The 22,367-nt window shown below is 42.9% G+C and overlaps 1 protein-coding gene across 1 annotated transcript in view; it reads left to right on the top strand.

Annotated features, from left to right (window-relative positions):
- Positions 1–22,367, top strand: part of fbxo11 (F-box protein 11) — a 102,844-nt gene that overhangs the window by 34,319 nt on the left and 46,158 nt on the right. Inside the window, exons 2-3 of the mRNA XM_033025495.1 lie at positions 1,302–1,429; positions 21,993–22,074. Of these exons, the coding sequence (XP_032881386.1) occupies positions 1,302–1,429; positions 21,993–22,074 (210 nt within the window). The remainder of the gene's footprint in view (positions 1–1,301; positions 1,430–21,992; positions 22,075–22,367) is intronic.

Genomic DNA, 22,367 nt, shown 5'->3' on the forward strand with positions numbered 1-22,367 from the left:
AGAGCATTGATTTGCCGTTAAAATGAATTCTGTAATAACGTGTCAACGGTAGCAGTAACAATCGAACACTGCAGTTTTAAAGTTTCATGTGTTCACAATTTAATTAATCCATCTTTATGGATTAAAACAAATAATAACATTGGGAATTAAAACACATTTGAGTGCATTCCGTTATCAACCCTAGTCAATGTTCGCTCTGAAGACATATCCAGTGCATCAAGGCGGGATGGATAGATTGGGGGGGGGGGGGGTGAGAAGGCAATCTGTGCGGAATGGATGGTTTGAGGCAGAGGATTTAGTGCGTGTTGGTTGGAGTGGGTTAAATTGTGAGGGGAGAGCTCGGGGGATGTCAGTGGGGGTTCAATGGAGGGATCAGTACAGGATGGATGGATTGGGGGGAATCAGTGCAGGATGAATTGATGGTTCAGTACAGGATGAATGGGGGGAGCAGTGCAGGATGGATGGGAAGGGGGGGTTAGTACAGGATTAATTAGGGGATGAATTGGGCTTTAAGATGTAGATCCCCATCTTCTCAAGTCTAATGATGCATTTTTAAGTCCTTCAGCTGTCCCTTCAGTGAAATGTATAAAACGGAGAAGAATTTCCTTTGTTCCAAAATTGCCGATTGTCTGAGCCTGGACCACATTTTTGAGTTTGAAGTTTTGTACATTGTTGTACCTCTAGTTTTCCTCTCCCCTGAATCTCAGTCTGAAGAAGGGTCTCAATAAACATCATTTATTCCCTTTCTCCAGAGATGCTGCCTGACCCGGAGTTACTCCAGCATTTTCTGTCTGTCCGCATTGTTGATTTCTGATTTCAACATGGAGCTGGATTGCAGCCCAGCACCGCATGGATGGCTGTACCAGCACAGAAATCCTGTTGGAGTTGCAGAAACCATTTTAATAGTTGGTAAAGCCCTGTCGTCTGCTTCACAGGCTGTCCATTTGAACTATGTATGGAATCCACCAAAGTAGATGAGCAGCAGTGCTGAAGAAGCCACTGTGGATTTAAATAAGCAGTGATCTTGGCAATCATATGTGTGTGGGCAGATCTTGGACTTGTGCTTGTTTCAGGGTGGGAAATCTGCCATAATAAACCATTGTGGGCCACACTAATGCTTTACCAGAAGTCTTGGAGTAATTCACATTTTGTTTTTTTTTATGTGGTCTGTACACGATCAGTGTTTGTTGTGAAGGTGAAAATGGTTTGGCAAATTGTACAGTTGAATTAAATGGCATGTATGGGCACGTAGTTCTTCCCCCATGCTCTTACTAAGAACTATATTTTTCTGCTCACTATAGATGAGGATGTCCCTGCAGACATGATTGTGGAAGAATCAGGACCTGGTGCACAAAACAGTCCATACCAACTCCGGAGGAAGTCTCTATTGTCTAAAAGAACAGCTTATCCTACAAAACATAATATGGAGGTGAGATATACTGTTGTAATGCAGAAAACTGTCTTTTGGTATTAACTCCTAAGATCATCCTTACCCACCTTTAGGTTTAATTTGTGAAAGCATGTCTGACACAATTGTGTAAGCTATCAATTGCTATGTTTGTCCCAACTCACAATCAGTATTGGGAGATGGGGATGGCGGAGGAGGAGAAATCTCTGGCATCATTTACTTTGCATTGCACAATAAAATTAGTGCTTTTGTAGACTTTAATGTTGGAGGCTGATATGTATTCCTTTTAGTTTTCTAGCAAGTCCTCAGACCAGTAGTCCTCAGACCAGTAGTAATGCAGTGAGAGATTGAAGTCAATTATAGTCAATAAATTAAGCGAGGAAGAGTAGGTCAACCTGTAAAAGGAATTTGGGGGGGGAGGAGGGGGGGTTAGAAATAGTCAGTGAGGTAAACAAACATAATTTGGGCGATCGTTTCGCTGAACACCTCCGCTCAGTCCGCAATAACCTACCTGAACTCCCGGTGGCTCAGCACTTCAACTCCCCCTCCCATTCCCAATCCGACCTCTCTGTCCTGGGTCTCCTCCATTGCCAGAGTGAGCAACAGCGGAAATTGGAGGAACAGCACCTCATATTCCGTCTGGGGACCTTGCGTCCGGATGGCATTAACATTGAATTCTCCCAATTTTGCTAGCCCTTGCTGTCTCCTCCCCTTCCTTAATCCTCTAGCTGTCTCCCCCCACCCTCCCATCCGCCCGCCCTCGGGCTCCTCCTCCTCCCCTTTTCCTTCCTTCTCCCCCCCACCCCCCATCAGTCTGAAGAAGGGTTTCGGCCCGAAACGTCGCCTATTTCCTTCGCTCCATAGATGCTGCTGCACCCGCTGAGTTTCTCCAGCAATTTTGTGTACCTTCAATCTTCCAGCATCTGCAGTTCCTTCTTGAAAACAAACATAATAGTTGAGTGGCAAATGACAATGGCGCTACCTTCCCAATATTTAACTGAAGGAAATAATTGGTTATCGGGGCTGTATGTTGTGACAGACAGCTTGACACCTTGCATTTTAATATTACACATATCCCATCCCCCTAGATATTCCGGATGTATAAATTAAAGTTTTGTCAACTAATTACAAATCAGGCTAATTACAAATCAATAACATTAGCCATCTCCGAAACACGAAGCGCTAAGCATTGGGATCCAGACATCACGGACAACTGGCCTCAGTTCCCCACTCACATCTGGCAGTGCTCTCCTTCTGAACCAGGGACCGTGGAGCGTTTTTGAAAGTGGGGAGGGCTGAGTGATCACAGATCACTGGTCTTGGGGGGTACCTGGCAAGGTAGTGGAGCAACCGAGTGGTGGGAGGGGGGGGGGGGGGTGCACCCCCTCCCACGGTAGGGACTTTTTGAAATTTGATGTATTAAAATAATGTTTTAGTGCACGGTAGAAGTATGATTTCAATGTTTTGTGTTTGAAGTATTTTTAAGAGGTAACCCTTTAAGGGGTAACTTTTTCCACCCAGGGTGTAGGGCGTATGGAACAAGCTGCTAGAGGAGGTAGTTGAGGCAGGGACTATCCCAACATTTAAGAAACAGTTAGACTGATACATGGATTGGACAGGTTTGGAGGGATATGGACCAAAAGCAGGTAGTGTAGCTGGGACATATTGGCGGGTGTGGGCAAGTTGCGCTGAAGGGCCTTTCACACTGTATCACTCTATGACTACATTATACCTACACCATGCATGAATGCTTCAAAATCAAGTGGTCGGTTTTTGTTGCCATATACTCAAGCATAGAAACATAGAAAATAGGTGCAGGAATAGGCCATACGGCCCTTCGATATGATCATGGCTGTTCATCTAAAATCAGCACCTTTCCTGTTTTTTCCCCATATCCCTTGATTTCGCTAGCCCCAAGAGCTAAATGTAACTCTTGAATACATCCAGTGAATTGGCCTCCACTGCCTTCTGTGGCAGAGAATTCCACAGATTCACAACTTTCTGGGTGAAGAAAGTTTGTTCTCATCTCAGTCCTAAATAGCCTAGCCCTTATTCTTAAACTGTGTGACCCCTGGTTCTGAACTTCCCCAACATCAGGAACATTTTTCCTGCAGTTACAGTAAGTGAAAATCTATCAGGCAGGCAGGATGCTTTCTCCATCCACCCCCATTTGAAGACCACTATCTTCCATTACTTCTACCCAGTGCTTGGTACCTACTTCCAGCAGCCACTGGTTGTCCTCCAGGATACACCGAGCCACAGCCTGGTCCATGCCACCAGGGCAAATTCGGCACAGAGACTCTCATGGCAGCGGCGCAACGCTTCCGGCGCCTCCGTAGGCCCGGGACTGCACTGAGGCTGCTCCATGGCTGGAGCTGCAGCGAGCGACTCGCCAGCCCCGGCTCCCCGTCCGCATCTGCCCCCGCCGCTCCATCCCTCCCTCCGCCCTGGCTCTCCAACACCCATGCAGTTCATATTAGTTTTGAAATTCACGACAGAGCGTGAGAAATTCTGTGATCAGCGTGAGAATTTAGCGAAATGCGTGATTCTCACGCTCAATGCGTGAGATTGGCAGCTCTGATGTGGCCTGGGGATGTGGGCAATGACTCAAATTAATATTTCTCATCTAATAATAATAATAATAATATATCTTTTATTGTCATTGCACGTCAGTGCAACGAGATTTAGTGTGCAGCTCCACTGATGTACAAGAAAGGTAAATAAATACAATACATAAATAAACAAGCTGAATTGATTGACGTGACCATCTGAGGGAGACTGTCCAAAGGGGGTGGGTGGGGGGGCACTCATTAGGGCCGGTTCAGAGCCGCTATAGCTCTTGGGATGAAACTGTTCCTGAGTCTGGAGGTTCGGGCGTAGTTCTGACTGATGTTCTGGCATAGATTAACATTAGTAGGGCTGGATGTTTTGGGAAGCATAATGGTGGATAAAACCCCAAAGCTTGATGATCCTCAGCTGCGGTGGGAAGTAAGAGAACTATTCAGGCCTTGACAGATAGTTTCGCATCTTTGTTGAACATGACTGAAATAGTCACAAAATGCTGGAATAACTCAGGCAGCATTTCTGGAGAGAAGGAATGGGTGATATTTAGGGTCGAGACCCTTCTTCAGACTGATATCAGGGGAATGGGTGGTAAATAGATAAGGAAATGTATAGATAAGGAAATGGAAGGTGTGAAAACAGGACAAAGGGAATGCAGATCAAGGAACATGTAGAATTAATCATTGTTAGTTGGGAGAAAGTAACAACAGAGCAAACAGAAAATGTAGTTGGAGACAGTAAAGACTGGTTGGAGAACTGGGGAGGGGATGGAGAGAGGGAAAGCAAGGTCTACTTGAAGTTAGAGAAATCAATGTTCATACCGCTGGGGTGTAAACTGCTCAAGAGGAATATGAGGTGCTGTTCCTCCAATTTGTGCTGGGCCTCACTGGAGGGGGGAGAACAGAAAGGTCAGTGTGGGAATGGGAGGGGGGAAAGTTACAAAGTGTTGAGCAACCGGGAGATCAGGTAGGTTTAGGCGGACTGAACGGAAGTGTTCGGCGAAACGATCGCCGAGTCTCACTGATATACAAGAATCCACACCTGGAACAGCGGATACAGTAGATGAGGTTGGAGTCGATGCAAGTGAACCTCTGCCTCACCTGAAAAGACTGCCGGGGTCTTTGGATGGAGGCGAGGGGGGAAGGTATCGGGACGGGTGTTGCATCTCCTGTGGTTGCAGGGAAAAGGGGCTGGTTTGGGTGGGAAGGGACGAGTTGACCAGGGAGTTACGGAGGGAACGGTCTCTGCGGAAAGGGATGGAGATTTGAAGATGTGGCTAGTAGTGGGATCCTGTTGGAGGTGGCTAAAATGTCGGAGGATTATGTGCTGTATGCGATTGCTGATAGGGTGGAAGGTGAGGACTGGGGGGACTCTGTCCCTGTTACAAATGGGGGGAGGGGTGGCATGAGCGGATCTGCGGGATTTCGAGGAGACCCTAGTGAGGGCCTCACCTATAATGGAAGAGGGGAACCCCTGTTCCCTAAAGAATGAGGACATCTCCGATGACCTAGTATGGAACACCTCATCTTGGACGCAGATACGACGAAGACATTCCTCCGTCTTATCTATACACTTCTTTATCTAGGTACCGCCCACTACCCTGACATCAGTCTGAAGAAGGATCTCGACCCAAAACGTCACTCATTCTTTCTCTCCAGAGAGGCTGCCTGTCTCGCTGAGTTAATCCAGCATTTTGTTTCTAAACCAGCATCTTCAGTTCCTTCCTACAGATGACTGAAGTAGTGATGACTGGTGAATAGCAAATGCTGTTCTTTATTTAAGAAAGGCAGCATGGATATGCCAAATAATGACAGGATGTGAGTCTTCCATTAGTGGTTGGGAAATTTTTGGAATAAAATTAAAAGGGATAGTATTTATCTTCACCTGGAATTTCAGGGATTAGTTGGGGATTTGGTAGCTGGAACACGGGTTTTTATCCAATAAACTTTATAAACTATGGTGAAAATTACAAAAGCCTTTTATCGATCTGAATAAAATCTGCTTTGAGGAAAGTATTATTCAAATATTTTGAACATGGAAATATTTAACTGTAGTGAGCTCAATTTTAGATATGGTTTAGGATTATTTTGAGCAGTTTTTTTTCAGTTGGGACTTTGAAATTTTTTGCTTCAGGTGTTCATTTTTTTTCTTAAGTAAATATTTTGTTCCTAGCGATAAAAAGGTTTGAGTACAAAATGTTCTTTTTGAAGCTTCATTCTCATTCTCATGCCATTGAAATACTTTGCCAATTTTTGTTCTCAAATACATGCTGATGACGGTGAATGCAACACATGATAAGCATGCATAGACTAATGAGATCATGGTGAGAAAAAATTACGAAGAAAGTTGTGGCATCGTTTTTTTTCCCCCTTGAACCGCAGCTTCAAATTATTTCTTTAGTTTCTAAATTTTGCATTTGATCTCTGATCCTTTGATTTTTCATATTGTAGTGATATGGTGGAATGTGTCTGCAGCTTGTTCTTCAGAGGTCTGTCAGGCAGAAATTCAGTGTCTGTGTACATATTTGTGTAGCTTATCTGAGCCTTAAAAAAAAATAATCTTAAAAGCAAGTTAAGATCCACTAATCCTACAGTGCATATCAGGATTCTTAGATTCATAGATGGTCATGGCACAGTAGCAGACCCTTCGGCCCAGCTTGCCCATACCGACCTAAATGCCCTATCTACACAAGACCCACCTGCCTGCATTTAGCCCATATCTCACTAAACCTTCTTAGTTCAGCAGCAATATAACTGAGGAGGTATGTTAATAGTATAAACATCCTGCAGTTTATTTTGTTACTCTTTCTGATTTTATGCATAATAACCAGCAGAGGAACAGGCCATTTGACCCATGGTCATTCTTTTTTTATTCACTCAATTGACCCTACGTTATAGCGATCGTGACCAGAACTGTGCACAGAGACAGTACTCGGTGGGTTTTCACCTAATTTCAGGTCTGAGATATTTTGTAAGTTTTCGCCAGCTCCCACACCCCATACCTCTTCACCCATCAACGGACCTAAAGAGAGTCATTCCGGCTGCAAATTTAGAAATATTGGTTTTAATTTGAAAACCAATATGGTACACATTACATCATGAAACGCAGTCAGTGGTCTTTGTGGAACTTTTGCCACTGTAAATACCTTTGCTTTCCACCTTCCCGCTGGCTGTCTATTCTTCCATATCTCTTGATTCCACGTATTTTAACTGTATTTGCAAGGTACCTTATTTTTCAAAGATCTTTAGGAAATGTATATGTATATAGTTTCTCAATGCAAATGGTTATGAAGGGAATGAGTGGTTTGTTAAATCAGGCTATCCAATGGAAAAACACATAATTCTGTTTAGAAATGTTCTATATATTTGCTGTAGAGTTGATCTTAACTAAATCAAGGGGTTATCTGTATGATTCACCTTTCACCTACTTTTGCCATTTTGTCTATGGGTGAAATTGAGATAAAGAATGACATTTTGCAACTCTGGCACTATTGCAGTTCAGTACATTGTGTGCTGATGCTGCCAATAATGGTTCACTGCTATTGTCAATGTTTGAAAGTAGTGACATTTTGAGCTGTTTGCATACATGCATCAAAAACACTTTTTGTGTGAAAGATTTTAAATTGCTATTGCTATTTGTAATAAGCTCCACTTTAAGACTCAGACCATAACTTGCATCTTTTAGAGTCCTACGGCATGGAAACTGGCACTTCGGCCTGGCTTGTCCATGCTGACTGAGATGCCTCATCTATACTGGTCCCATTTGGCCCACATCCCTCTAAATCTTTATTCATGTACTTGTCCAAATGTCTTTTAAATGTCGTTATGCCTCAACGACCTCCTCTGGCAGCTCGTTCCATATACCCTTGAGTGAAAAAGTTGCTCCTCTGGTTCCTATTACATTTTTCCCCTCTCACCTTTAACCTATGTCCTTTAGATCTTCATTCTGATCCTCTGGGTAAAATACTCTGTGCATTCACCCTGTCTACTCCATCATTCTTTTTATACGCCACCATAAGATCAGCCCTCATCTTCCTGCGATCCAAGGAATAAAGTCCTAGCCTGTCTACCTTTCCTTATAGCTCAAGCTCTCGAGTGCTAGCAACATCCTCGTATCATGGTTATAGCAGGGTGACCAAAACTGAGCACAATACTCCAATGTCACCTCACCAGCGTGTTTTACAACTGTAACAATACCCCAAGTTCTATACTCAATATCTTGACTGATGAAGGCCAACGTACCAGAAGCCTTCTTGGCAATCCTGTCTATCTGTGATGTCGCTTTCAGGGAACTAATACACTCCTAGTCCCTCTGCTCTGCAACACTCACTGGAGCATACCATTTGCTGTGAAGATCCTGTCCTGATTTGACTTCCCAAAATGAAACACCTCATACTTATCTGAAACGGTTAATTGTGAAATAAAATTGAATTTATATGGAGTTGAAATTGAAAGAGTATATCAAACAAAATTCCTGGGAATGATTATAGATCATAAACTTTGTTGGAAGCCACCTATAGAATACATCAAACGGAAATTATCTAATCCATTGCTATTCTTTACAAAACAAGGGATCTATTGAATAAGAAGTGTTTGTATATATTGTATTGTTCGCTTATAATGCCATATATGTCATATTGTGTTGAAGTTTGGGGAAATGTATATAAAACAAATATAGACCCTATAATTAAACTCCAGAAAAGAGTTATTAGAATAATACATAAAGCTTCTTACCGTGAAACTACAAATCCACTATTCATAAAGTCCGGTACCTTAAATTTTTTGGATATTGTGCATGTAAAGACATTAGAAATACTTTTCCGAATTAGGAATAAAAGCCTTCCTGTTAGTATTAAAAAAAGAATTTAATTAAGAGAAGGACATTATAGTTGTGGGTTGTGTATTTTTGAAACATGTAAAGTAAGAACCAATGTAAAATATAGATGTGTCTCAGTTTTGGGAGTCAAATTATGGAACGGGCTTAGTGATGAGTTGAAATTTTGTAGCTCTCTGTTGAGTTTCAAAAAAGCCTTAAAATGTAAAATAATTAAGGATTATGTAAAATGATTAAAATGTAAAATAAGTAAGGATTACAATTTAGAGTAATTGTTTTTCCTTTCCATTGTAATGCTGATATTCTGGGTTATTTTATGGATTGTATAGGATAGGCAAAAATAAGCTTTGTGGCTTCAGCCTATTCCTTTTTCGGTCATTGATTATGTGAACGTTGTGTGAAATGGATACAGTGTTGGTTCATATTCACACAGATTGTAAAGTTTTGTTCTTTTTAATGTATGACCGAAATAAACTATTCATTCATTCAAACTCCATTGGCCTTTATAAAGCCCAGCTGACCAAGAACCTACTGTAATTTTTGATAACCATTTTGTAAAATCGTATTAAGTTGAGTGATAAAATGAAAATAATGCCAAAATTGGCTGCCTCCCCCCTTTGCCTCGTCATTTTGTGTCCTAAAGATGGTAAATTTGGAAAGCAGTGATTGGATCGGTCAAAGTCAGCATGGATTTATGAAGGGGAAATCATGCTTGACTAATTTTCTGGAATTTTTTGAGGATGTAACAAGTAGAATGGATAAGGGAGAGCCAGTGGATGTGGTGCATCTGGACTTTCAAAAGGCCTTTGACAAGGTCCCACACAAGAGATTAGTGTGCAAAATTAGAGCACATGGTATTTGGGGTAGGGTTTTGACATGGATAGAGAACTGGTTGGCAGACCGGAAGCAAAGAGTAGGAATTAACCGGGTCCTTTCAGAATGGCAGGCAGTGACTTAGTGGGGTGCCACACGGCTCGGTGCTGGTACCCCAGTTATTTACAATATCCATTAATGATTTAGACGAGGGAATTAAATGTGCCATCTCCAAGTTTGCGGATGAACCTGCTGTAATTTGGGTGGCAGTGTGAGCTGCGAGGAGAATGTTATGAGGCTGCAGGGTGACTTGGATAGGTTGGGTGAGTGGGCAGATGCAGTATAATGTGGATAAATGTGAGGTTATTCAAGAACAGGAAGGCAGTTTATTATCTGAATGGTGTCAGATTAGGAGAAGGGGAGGTGCAACAAGACCTGGTGTGCTTGTACATCAGTCACTGAAAGTAAGCATGCAGGTTCAGCAGGCAGTGAAGAAAGCTAATGGCACGTTGGCCTTCATTGCGAGAGGATTTGAGTTTAGGAGCAAGGAGGTCCTACTGCAGTTGTACAGGGCCCTGGTGAGACCCCACCTGGAGTATTGTGTGCAGTTTTGGTCTCCTAATTTGAGGAAGAACATTATTGCTATTGAGGGAGTGCAGCATAGGTTCACCAGATTAATTCCCTGGATGGCGGGACTGACATATGATGAAAGAATGGGTCGACTGGGCTTGTATTCACTGGAATTTAGAAGGATGAGAGGAGATCTTCTAGAATCATATAAATTTTTTAAAGGATTGGACAGGCTAGATGCAAGAAAAATGTTCCCGATGGGGGAAGTCTGGTACCAGGGGTCACTGTTTAAGGATAAGGGACGGGCCATTTAGGACTGCGATGAGGACAACTTTTTCATGCAGAGTTGTGAATCTATGGAATTCACTGCCACAGAAGGCAGTGGAGGCCAATTCACTGGATGTTTTCAAGAGGGAGTTAGATTTAGCTCTTGGGGCTAAAGGAATCAAAGGATATGGGGAAAAAGTAGGAACGTGGCACTGATTTTAGATGATCAGCCATGATCATATTGAATGGCGATGCTGGCCCGAAGGGCCGAATGGCCTACTCCTTCACCTATTTTTCTATGTTTCTAAATTTGTTTTTTTTTTCATGAATGGAGATGTTACAAAGTGGTGACTGCACTGAGAATGAAAGAAGGATGAAAATTATTGCTGATGAGTCGAAGATTTTTGTTAGGGTTGATGATGTCTTTTAGCCAGAATCGAGAACCAGAGGACATGTGTTAAGGTGACAGGAAAGATTTAATAGGAACCCGAGGGGCAACATTTTCATACAGGGTAGATAGGTACAGGGATATGAAAGGTTTAGAGGATTATAAGCGAAATACAGGTAGGTGGGCCTTGCGTAGATGGTGCATCTTGGTTGGCATAGGCAAGTTGGGCAGAAGGTCCTGTTTCCGTGCTGTATATCTCTGATTTTATGAAGCTGAAAATCATGCCTTGTGCGATAAATATTTAATTGGAGATTATAGGCTTTTCCAGAATTAGAAATTAGGCAAATTGCTTGACAATGCAATAAACCCTCATTATAACAGATCATAGAGGGAGAATGTGGAATATTTGGAAGGGGGGCAGCAGGGGAGGGAGGGGGGGGGGGGGGGGGGGGAGTTGTTAACCCTATGGTTTGGCTGATGTCTCTAACAGTTTTATTATTGTTTCTCAGTCTCATGGCTTCTTTGACTTACATTAGCTAATAAACAGCAATAAAATTTTCCAAAGGTGATGGAAAGGCCGGAGGAAAGACTAGATGCTGAGAGCTCTCGTATACCTGCATTAAGGAGGCGATTAAACACACCTGAGCAATTACAAACGCCTGTGAAGCCATGTCCCAAACATTATGGTGCCTGAAATGGGGGGACTATGTATAAACACAGCTACATGGTGAAACCAAAATGTATAAAAATGGCCTTTAATAAAATCTGGCAATGTGCATTTTAACCACATGCGATTTTTTTTCTAGTACAAATCTCAAATTGTGAAGTACAGAGGCAAATAAATCAATGATGGATCTTTGTCCCAAACATTATGGAGGGCACTGTACATGTGGAATGTGACATCACAGACTGATAGAATTAAGATGAGAAATAGGAGATGAAGGATGATTCCATTGGTAACCAGATGCCAGCAAGAAAAAGTGATTTCTTGGCAAGGCAGAATCAAAATTGAGCAGGGGTTCTTCTACAGCAGAACAATAGAAGAGATTTCATTGAAATAGAAGAGATTTAATTCCAAGGAAGATGAAATTGTCAACAAAGGCAAAACAGACCGAAAAGGTTGATAAAGACAGTTATATTTGTGACCATGGGGCATTCTTTTTGCACCGTGGAAGGAATGTAAAATTATTTGGTGAGATTCTAAGAGTTGCTTGAAAATTAGGCAGGGTGTTGAAGAAGGCAACTGCTAGTACTTGGCTGAAGGAAAGGAGGTTGTAGGTTAAGGATGGTGAATTTTAATAGGAGTGTTTTTAGGCAAAGGGTATTTGGAAGATGTGGGTTTAGGATCGAGGGGAAAGGGTTAATGATTAAAATAAGCTTGCACTGTGAAAGAAAAACAGAATAAAGATAGTGCAAAACAAGGTTTAGGAGATTGTGTTAAGATTGGGTGTGTGGAATGATGGAATGCTGCAGAATTTAAAAAAAAAAAACTAATTTGTAGCTCCTCATTCTTCAAGGGGAGAATGGTTTGCAGAGATAGGGGACAGTGAAGAGAAGCATTTCCAGCTTTAATTTAATTTGTATAGGATCTTGGAGTAGGAAACAGTATTGTAAAGAGGAGCAGAGCATGATCATGCAGTATGAAAATCTGAAACTGTAAATCTGTGGATGTATAATAAAATGTCTGTGTCCCGTGCATAGCTCAGTAACAAAGTAACTTAGAAATCTGAAACTTTGCATGTTAGCAATGTTTAGCATAAGGATGTGCACTACACTCAGTTTTTTAAACTCGCATTGTCCCTCCACAGCCCAAATGGGGCTTAATTTTAATTTTCTCACCCATTGAAAATTGCTGAGTTTTCCAGATTTTTGTTTTTGAGGAACTCGATATTTGAATGAACCACAAAAAGAAATGCAATTTTTTTTGTGGGAGGCCAGCTATGATTTAAACTAGTGAGGCAAATATATTTAGTTTAGTTTAGAGATGCAGTGTGGAAAAAGGGCCTTCGGCCACGCCGACCAATGATCACCCATACACTAGTTCTATCCTACACACTAGGGACAATTTACCGAAGCCAATTAAACTACAAATCTGCATGTGGAAGGAAACCGGAGCACCCACGTAGAGAACTGGAAAAGCCCATGTGGTCTCAGGAGAACACATAAACTCTTTACAGGTACCATAGTCAGGATTAAACTTGCGTCTCTGTCACTGTAATGCCCCTGTCCCACTTAGGAAACCTGAACGGAAACCTCTGGAGACTTTGCGCCCCACCTAAGGTTTCCATGCGGTTCCCGGAGGTTGCAGGTGGTTGCCGGAGGTTGCAGGTAGTGAGACTGACAAAAACCTCTGGGAACCGCACGGAAACCTTGGGTGGGGCACAAAGTCTCCAGAGGTTTCCGTTCAGGTTTCCTAAGTGGGACAGGGGCATAAGGCAGCAACTCTAACTCTGCATCATCGTGCTGCCGTTGCTCCACTGTGGTGCCATGAGAGAGAAAAATTAGTTTAGTGAGATACCAGATCCTATTACAGTCTGATTACAATGTTCAAAGAATTGATTTGTTTGGATGCTTCTGGTGAAACAGGAAAATATTTTCTTATTGATCTACTTTGGGCAAAGTTCAAAAATAAAACATGTTTGCCATGGCTCATCAGGCATTGTTTCAACACATTTCATGAGGGGATGGGGGAAGGAATGACATGTTTAGCTTTTAAGCCCCCTTTAGATTTGATCAAAATGGAGACTCAAACAATTAATGTTGGTTGGCAAACTGGAAAAAAGAAAATTCTAAAATTCTGCAGACTTTTTGGCTGGAATGAATGTGCAATGGCACACAACGTAGCCATTGAAGCATCAGATGGGAAATTTCAGGAACTTGCTTACAATGTAAAATTAATGGGTGTTACTTTAATGCTAGCTGGAGATTTTAATTAAACACTTCCAGTAATTCAACAAGATACTAAAGCCGATTAATTGAAAGCATGTAGTAAAGCATCGTGTATTTAGGAAAATGTTAAATGATTACACTTAAAAACCATTATGCGAATGCATTTACTGGTGATCCATCTGTGAGAGTGTTTGTTTCGAATTTATTCAAATTAGAAAACAAGGTGAAATTCGACATGAATGTTCATCTGGAATGATTTTGATGAACACGTTGGGCTGAATTGTTGCATCATTTCATGGTCTGACGTAAGCTGTATCCCCCAGGTAGATAGGGTGGTCAAAAAGGTTTTCGACATTGTCCTTCATCACTCAGGGTACTAAGTATAGAAGTTGGGAGAAGTGCAGTTTTGGTCTCTATGTTATAGGAAAGATATCAAGCTGGAAAGGGTGCAGAGAGAATTTGCGCGGATGTTGCCAGAAGTCGAGGTCCTGAGCTATCGGGCAGGCACGTGGCGTCAGGGTAGGCAAGGTAGGCACTGCCTACCCTGACTAAAATAATAAAATGGTAATTATTAAATATAAATAGTAAAGGCATGAGAGAATAATGCCTACCTGAGAGATCGTTCTCTTAGGTAGGCATAATTCTCCGTGCCTTTCATCCGCAGTACATGTAACACGCGAAGGTCTGCAGCTGACGTGCCGTCGATGCTGCTTCAAGCCGTCAATTTCCAGGGTACTGAAGGTAGCTAAAATTCTGCCTTTGCAGGACTGCGCACGCGCAGCGCAAGTTTCTTGGCGGGTTTTTCAAACATGGATTGCCATTATCTTAAGAGTATCTTAAGAAACAAAGAGAGAAGAATGGAGTTTGTGTACAAATTATGTGGTAAGTAAATTTCTTGGTGCTATAAGTTTTTAAATACCGTATTTCCTGGCAATGAAGACGCTATTTTTTACCCAAAAATAAGGCACGAAAATTTACATGCGTCTTGGAAGCCGAAGTTGGAAGGTTGTTAGCCAAGAAAGATAGACTTGGCTATCCCTCAGTACAGCAACATCAAGAACGGTGTTGTTGTACTGAGGGATAGCCAAGTCTATCCCTCATTACTGGCAGCTGATGGGAAGCGGCTGTAAAAGGACAGCGCCGCTGAGGGGGAGAGAGTTCCTTTCACAGCGTGTGGGGAGTCTGGCCCGGGGTAAAGTTGCGGGGAGGGCAGGAGCGTTGAGAAGGAGGGGGTCGGGGATCATGCCAGCAACTCACTTGCCGCGATGCTCCTGCCGGTTGGAGAAGTAGCTCAGGTGGCTGCGGAACCGGCCGCCACCTCAGCTCCTTCTGCCGTCCCCCACTCACCTCTGGCAGTGCTCTCCGTCTGAAAACCTCTCTCCTGCCGCTCGCCAGCGTCACTCATGTCAACTGCTTCCCGCAAATCCTTATATTCCGACAGCACGATCAAGGGACCAATTGAGGTTACTCCACCCCCCATCCATTCAGTAATTCAGAATGAAGGAGATTTGGAAGCCTTGGGCAAATTGCTTTCTTTCTTTATTTTTTTTTGAGCGTGAGAAATTCTATGTCCAACCAGCCTTCTTTCAAAATTTAGCAACTCAAAATGGGGGGTGCGTTTTCATTGCCGGGAAATGCGGTACTTTATTAAGAGATTTGGCTTTTGAAGGCTTTATAAAAGACGACTGACAGCTTACGGAGAGAACAATCTGCTCATGCGCGGTTTAAGGATTTTTGAAAGCCGACTGACTGCCTACCCTAAATAATTACTCATGGCACGTGCCTGCTATAGGGAGAGGTTGAGCAGGCTACGGCTTTGTTTCATGAAGCGCAGGAGAATGAGGGGTGATCTGATTAAGGTGTGGAAAATTATGAGAAGAATAGATCAGGTAAACGCAGAGTCTTTTGCCCAGAGCAAGGGAATCGAGAACCAGAAGGCATAGGTTTAAGGTGAGGGGGGAAAGATTTAATAGAAACCACCCTGGTTCTATGCATTTCCATATAAGTAAGAGGTGGTGGTTGAGGTGGAGAAGTGTTTCTCCAACTGGACATCTGTGACCAGCGGTGTTTCACAGGGATCAATGGTGGGACCTCATATCTGGAATATCTGGAATCCAGATGGGTTGATCTTTTCACCAGGGTGTTACTGGAATTGCAGGCTTGAGTTTTTGGGAGATGCTGGAAAGACTGGGAACTCTTTGGAGCATAGGAGACTGAGGGGTGACATTATTGAAGTATACAAAATCATGTGGCATATGGATAAAGTAAACACTCATTTTCTTTCCCAGGGTAGAGAATTTAAAAGAAGAGAGCATAGGCGGGGAGTTGAGAGGGCAGTAGACCAGAGGATTGGGAGCATTTTATGAGGAGGGCCAAAACATTGATGATCAAAGAAAGAATAGGATTGAATATGAACATAAGCTGGCAGAAAACGTCAAAAGGTTGTACGTGTTCTTTTTGTACATAAAAAGGAAAAGATCTGCAGGGATATACATGGATTCTATACAAATAGAGACAATAATTTATTTATGGGAAATAAGGAAATGGCAGAGGATTTAAACATTTAAACAACTTGCTTCATCATTCAAAAAGAAACATGCCAGAAATACCAGAGGATCCAATGAAAATGAGGAACTGAAGGAAATAAATGTCACGCAGAAATATCAGGGGAAGTTGATGATAAACCCCAAACAATGCAATGGTCTTGATCTGAAAAATGTGACTATGAAGATGACAGACAGATGTTTGATTATTTTCCAAAATTTGATTGATTCTTAAATTTCTCCAGTGGATTGAGAAATCTAAATATGCCCCCTTATTTAGGAAAGGAGAAACAGGACACTGGGAACAACTGACCTGCTTTGTAGTGAAGAGCAGAATATCTTGGGAGGGAGGGAATATAAGAGGATTGAGGAGAGTGAGCATAGATTGGTGATGGAAAAATCCTGTTTGACTAATCTATTAGATCTCGAGTATGTGACGAGTAGAATGCACAGCATAGATAAGGGGGAAGTTCATTGATGTGGTGCTGCAGTGGTCCCACACCAGAGGTTTGTCAATAAGTTGAGAACAAGCAGTATTGGAGGTTTAGAGGTAATGTACTGCAGATTGAATCCTTGGTAATATACTGATATGGAATAATGGTATTGGCATTATGGCGGGGTGTACCATCTCCCCATTGATTTTTACAATGGCTATGGAAGTCATCATAAGGGCCTCCAAGTGGGTAGTGGGTGGCGAGCGGCTGAAGTCTGGAGTCCGTCTACCATCCATCAGAGCCTACATGGATGACATGACAATCATAACAACAACAGCACCTTGCATCAGGCGCCTTTTAGGGAAGCTTCAAGAGAACATCACTGGGGTCAGAATGAAATTCAAGCCATCCAAATCAAGAAGCATTTCGGTAATCAAAGGCAAACTGACTGATCAAAGGTTCTTCATTGATCAAGAACCTATTCCAACTGTGTCAGAGAAGCCAATCAAATAACTGGGAAGATGGTACAACTCTAAACTGAAGGACACTGATCAGGCTAACGAGTTTAGGCAAGAAGTCATCAAAGGTATGGCCAATCCATGCTGCCTGGAAAGCTGAAAATCTGGTGCCTGCAGTTTGGTTTACTACTTCGCCTTATGTGGCCACACACCATATATGACATCACCCTCACAAGAGTCGAGAAGATAGAAAGAACAATCAGCTCTTTCGTGAGAAAGTGGTTAGCTGTTCCTCGGTGCCTGAGCAGCATAGACCTGTACGGTCAGGGGGTACTCCAGCTGCCTCTCTCTGGTCTCAGAGGAGTTCAAGTCCACTAAAGTCAGACTCGAGATGACCCTGGCAGAATCAAGGGACACTGCTGCTCCAACCCTGGCAACAAGAAAGAAGTGGACGGTTAAGAATGCGACAGCAGGCAAAATCTACTCTCCACCAAGGCAACATGGTAGGGAAAATCCAACACGGAATAAGTGGCTTGGGGCTTGGCGGAAAGCGACCTTGCTGGAACAAGGCATCATCACTGGAGCGCCGGAAGTTGGTCGCGGCTGAAGTCCGCCGACAGGAGTTGAGTAGGTTTGCCAAGGCTGTGTCGCAAGCTAAACAGGGCCAGTGGATGAGATGGGACAGTGTGGAAAAGAGGAAGATCAGCTGGAAGGACACGTGGGAGATGGAGGCGAGCAGGATAAGTTTCCTCATTCGGGCAACCTATGATGTCCTTCCTAGCCCAAAAAATATCAACCAGTGGCTGGGCGAAGATCCATCATGCCCCCTGTGTTCAACACCAGCCACACTTAGGCACATCCTCACTGGGTGTAAAGTAAGTCTCTCCCAAGGACGGCACGCCTGGAGACATAATCAAGTGCTCAAATGCCTGGCAGCGACTCTGGAAAGCAGGAGAACAACCAACAATGCCCTCCCTCCCAGAACAACCAACCCAGTTAAGCCAATTGCATTTGGGGGGGGAGAACAAAGGCAATGGAAAATTCCACTAAGGACCAGGTTTGGACAGCTGGAGGCAGCCCGGGATTGGCAGATAGATGCTGGTGGATGTGGACCAACGGCTTACAGTTCCATCAGAGATAGCCATCACCAACTTGAGGCCTGATCGTGTGCTCTGGTCGAACTCTCAGCGCCTGGTGTATTTTGTGGAGCTCACAGTCTCTTGGGAGGATGCTGTGCAGGAAGCCTTCGGAAAAAAAATAAATACTAATGACCTCTAGTTATTGACTCTTTTTGCAGGGATATCAGTCCCTGTTCTGCTGAAGTGAAACCTGACGGCTTAGTGCAGCTCCAACCAACCTCAGAAATCTAGTCCTTAGACTTGCAACATCTTCCATGTTCATCACTCTCTTTTTTTTTTTAAACAAGGGGCTCCTTAAAATCCGTGGGCAAGATCTCATTCTTTTTGTATCAACATTATTTGTATTGTTGTGGCTCAACTCGTCCTCTTTTAGATTTCTCTGCAGCCTTCGAGTGACATCCTTGATCCTGATGCCAGGGAGAAAACATACCATCCTGTAGTCACTTCTACGGCAACTGGCCATGTCCGCAAAATTATTTGAATTCCCAGCCACTCTGGGAATTCACTCTGGGAGAAGAGGGAGTGGCTAGGGTGTGACTCATCCTTGACTATGCTGCTGGCCTTGCCGAGGCATAGTCAAGTATAAATGGACTCAATGGAGGTTGATTTGTGTGATGATCTGTGCTGCGTCCACAATTTGCTACATCCTAAATGATCATTAATCCAATAGTATACTAAAGGAAATATCTGTCAGTGACTGACTAATTGTTATGTGACTTTAAATGTACTGTATGGTACATTTATAAATGTTGTTAATAAAGTATACATTATGGAAAATAAAATTTAATTTGGGGATGGTGAGATGTCAAGCGTGGATACTACAATAGTCCAAAAAAAGGGTCCCAACATCACCTACCCATGTCCTCCAGTGATGTTTCTTGACACACCCAGTTACTCCAGTACTTTGTGCCCTATGCAAGATTCCAACATCTGTAGTTCCTTGTGTCTCCATTTTATTGCTTTCATATACAGTACGTTAATCTTCTTTAAATGGGGTTGACAGTAGACGTATTCTGTTTCTAAATGAGTTTCATTCTGCAAATGTTTTCAGTTTTAAACTGTAAGACCGGTGGGCGGCGCCACTCTTGTCAGCAGTGGTCTCTGCAGTCCGTCTGTCTTTTTATTGTTTTCTGTCTTGTTCTATGTAGTTTTTATTGTTTTTTTTGTTGGGGTATGTGTGTGGGGGGAACTTTAAGGTCTTTCCCCTGCACGGGAGACCCGACCTTTTCTTTGTCGGGTCTCCGTTGTCGTTGGGGCTGCAACGTGGAGCGGCCTCCAACAGGAATGACCTGGGGCTCCAGTCGCGGAGCTGGCCGAGTCCGGAGCGGGTGTAGCTATGGTGGAGCGCTGCTGTGACCCGACACCCGGAGATTCGGAAGCTCCTACCGCAAGTCTGTGGACAGTAATACCGGGAGCCCGCGGGTCCCTGGTGGGAGACCGCTTTTCGGGGCTTCCGCAACGGCGACTTCTCCCGCCCGAGTTGCGGGGTTGAAGATTACCTGGAGCGGGGCCTACATCACCGCCCCGCGTGGCTTGGAATGGCCGCGGGACTTTGTGAGCGCCTGCCGGGGGCTCCAACACCAAGAGCCTGCTGGGGCTCCAACACCAAGACCCGGTGCGTGGCCTTGCATCACCCGGCGTGGCTTTAATGGCTGCGGGACATTTAACATCGCCCGCCGGGGGCTTTGACTCTGTCTTTGACTCTGACATGGGGGGGAGAGGGGAGTGCAGGGGAGAGATATGTTTTTTTTTGCCTTCCTTCACAGCGAGGAGAAGATGTGCTGTAAAGGATGTTTGTGTAAATTGTGTTGGGTCTTGGGTCTTTTTTGTTTTGTATGTATGGCTGCAGAAACGGCATTTCGTTTGGACCTCAACGGGGGGTCCAAATGACAAATAAATGTATTGTATTGTAAGTACAGATGATGGCCATTCTACTTACTGAAAACTCTATTCCAATTAACAGCCTTCAATAGGATCAATTTGCATGAATGTTGAAGAGCCCATGGGAAGTGCTTTGCGGGTTGAACAGCTTATCAAATCAAATAAGGAAAGAAACAACTGTTAAATTATTTTATTTGCAGATGCAGTCCATATACACACACAATATCCAGTCATCAATCATCAATCCTTTCCTCATCTAAGCTGATTAAGCAAGTGTCTATCCTGATGTATTCAAGAGAGAGTTAGATATAGCTCTCAACGGAATCGGGATATGAGGAGAAAGCAGGAAAAGGGTACTGATTTTGGATGATCAGCCATGATCATATTGAAAGGCAGTGCTGGCTCGATGGGCCGAATGGCCTACTCTGGCACCTATTTTCCATGTTTCTATCCCTTGTCCAACATCTGGGTGGTTGTATCGCTGAATAGTGCAAAGCTATCAGTAATCTTATTCCCTGAATTTAATTGCTTACCGATTGACTATAGAGCCTTCAGATGGTAAGGCGTTAGCTCTGGAAGTTCTTCACTGGATCTTTCTGACTTTCTCACGTTGACCAAGCAATTTGGCATTATCTACATTTCTCTTATCTGGATATTTTGCATGAAAACACACTTCTAAAGCACTTTGAAAGCACTAGACAAATATATATTGTTGTCTTTAATCCTTACGAAAATAGCAAGATGAATGAAAAGGATGATATCACTCTACAGTTTGTGATAAATATTTGTTGATGTACCCTTTTGTAGGCTGCCACAAGGATTAGTAATTCAGTTCATATTGAGCAGAATATGCATTCTTTACCTACCCAGCAAGAAAACTCAGACTATAAAATTAAAATTGAAAGTTTAAAACAGGGGCACATTGTTGTCTGTCTATTATTCTAATTCTGAAGTTGCACGGCATGGAAACTTTGGAAATAGTTACCTGTATAATGATATTTCTAGAGCCATAGGGTCATACAGCACAGTAAAAGGCCCTTGGGCTCAATGGGTTCATGCCGATCACGATGGCCCATCCAAGTTAGTCTTGTTTGTCTGCACGTAGTCCATATCCCTCTAAACCTTTCCTATCCATATACTCATTCAAATGTCTTCTGAATACTATTATTGTACCTACCACAACTACCCTATCTGGCAGATTGTTGCACGTACCCTGTTTGTAAAAGTTGTCCCTTGGGTTCCTATTAAATAAGTGATAGGAGCAGAATTAGGCTATCCGGCCCATCAAGTCTACTCTGCCATTCAATCACGGCTGATCTATCTCTCTCTTCCCCCCCCCCCCATTCTCCTGCTTTCTCCCCATAACCCCTGACACCCGTACTAATCAAGAATCTATCTCTGCCTTAAATATATCCATTGACGGCCTCTACAGCCTTTTATGGGAAATAATTCCACAGATTCACCACCCTCTGACTAGAGAAATTACTCCTCATCTCCTTCCTAAAGGAACGTCCTTTAATTCTGAGGCTATGACCTCTAGTCCTAGACTCTCCCACTAGTGGAAACATCCTCTCCACATCTAGTCTATCCATCCTTTCACTATTTCGTACGTTTCAATGAGCTCCCCCCTTATTCTTCTGAACTCCAATGAGTACAGTGCCGTCAAACGCTCATCACGCCCAGTGCCGTCAAATCATTGTATTCTATATTTGGAGGATTGGAATGTCTTTCAAAAAATAGTTTACCAGTGGTAAGCTGTTGAATTTAAAACAAAATTATATTGTGTGCATTTTCTTCTGTCTTATAGGGTGCTTCCACTTCAACCTCAGATAATTTTGGTCATCGAGCAAAACGTGCAAGGTTGTCGGGAAAGTTACAAGATCTTCCAGGTAAGTAAAGAACTTGAAAAATAGCAGATTTTCTAAAGTACTAGCAGAGTTCAAAATGTATTATCATTAACCCTTGAAATTAACTTTTAAGTGCCAAAGTGCCCAAGAAATTGCTATTAACTTTATATTTTTCTGGTCCTTAAGTAATACAGATTCTGTCAGAAAAATTGAACATTTCATTTGTATCAGTGAATGCTGCAGTAGATATATTAATGCAAAATCCTTCTATATTAATTTTATATTGTTCATGCACCATACATTAAAAAAAAAAAAGGCTTTGTATTCTACAGTTC

Source organism: Amblyraja radiata, chromosome 8, assembly GCF_010909765.2.
Source record: "Amblyraja radiata isolate CabotCenter1 chromosome 8, sAmbRad1.1.pri, whole genome shotgun sequence".
Lineage (NCBI taxonomy): Eukaryota > Metazoa > Chordata > Chondrichthyes > Rajiformes > Rajidae > Amblyraja > Amblyraja radiata.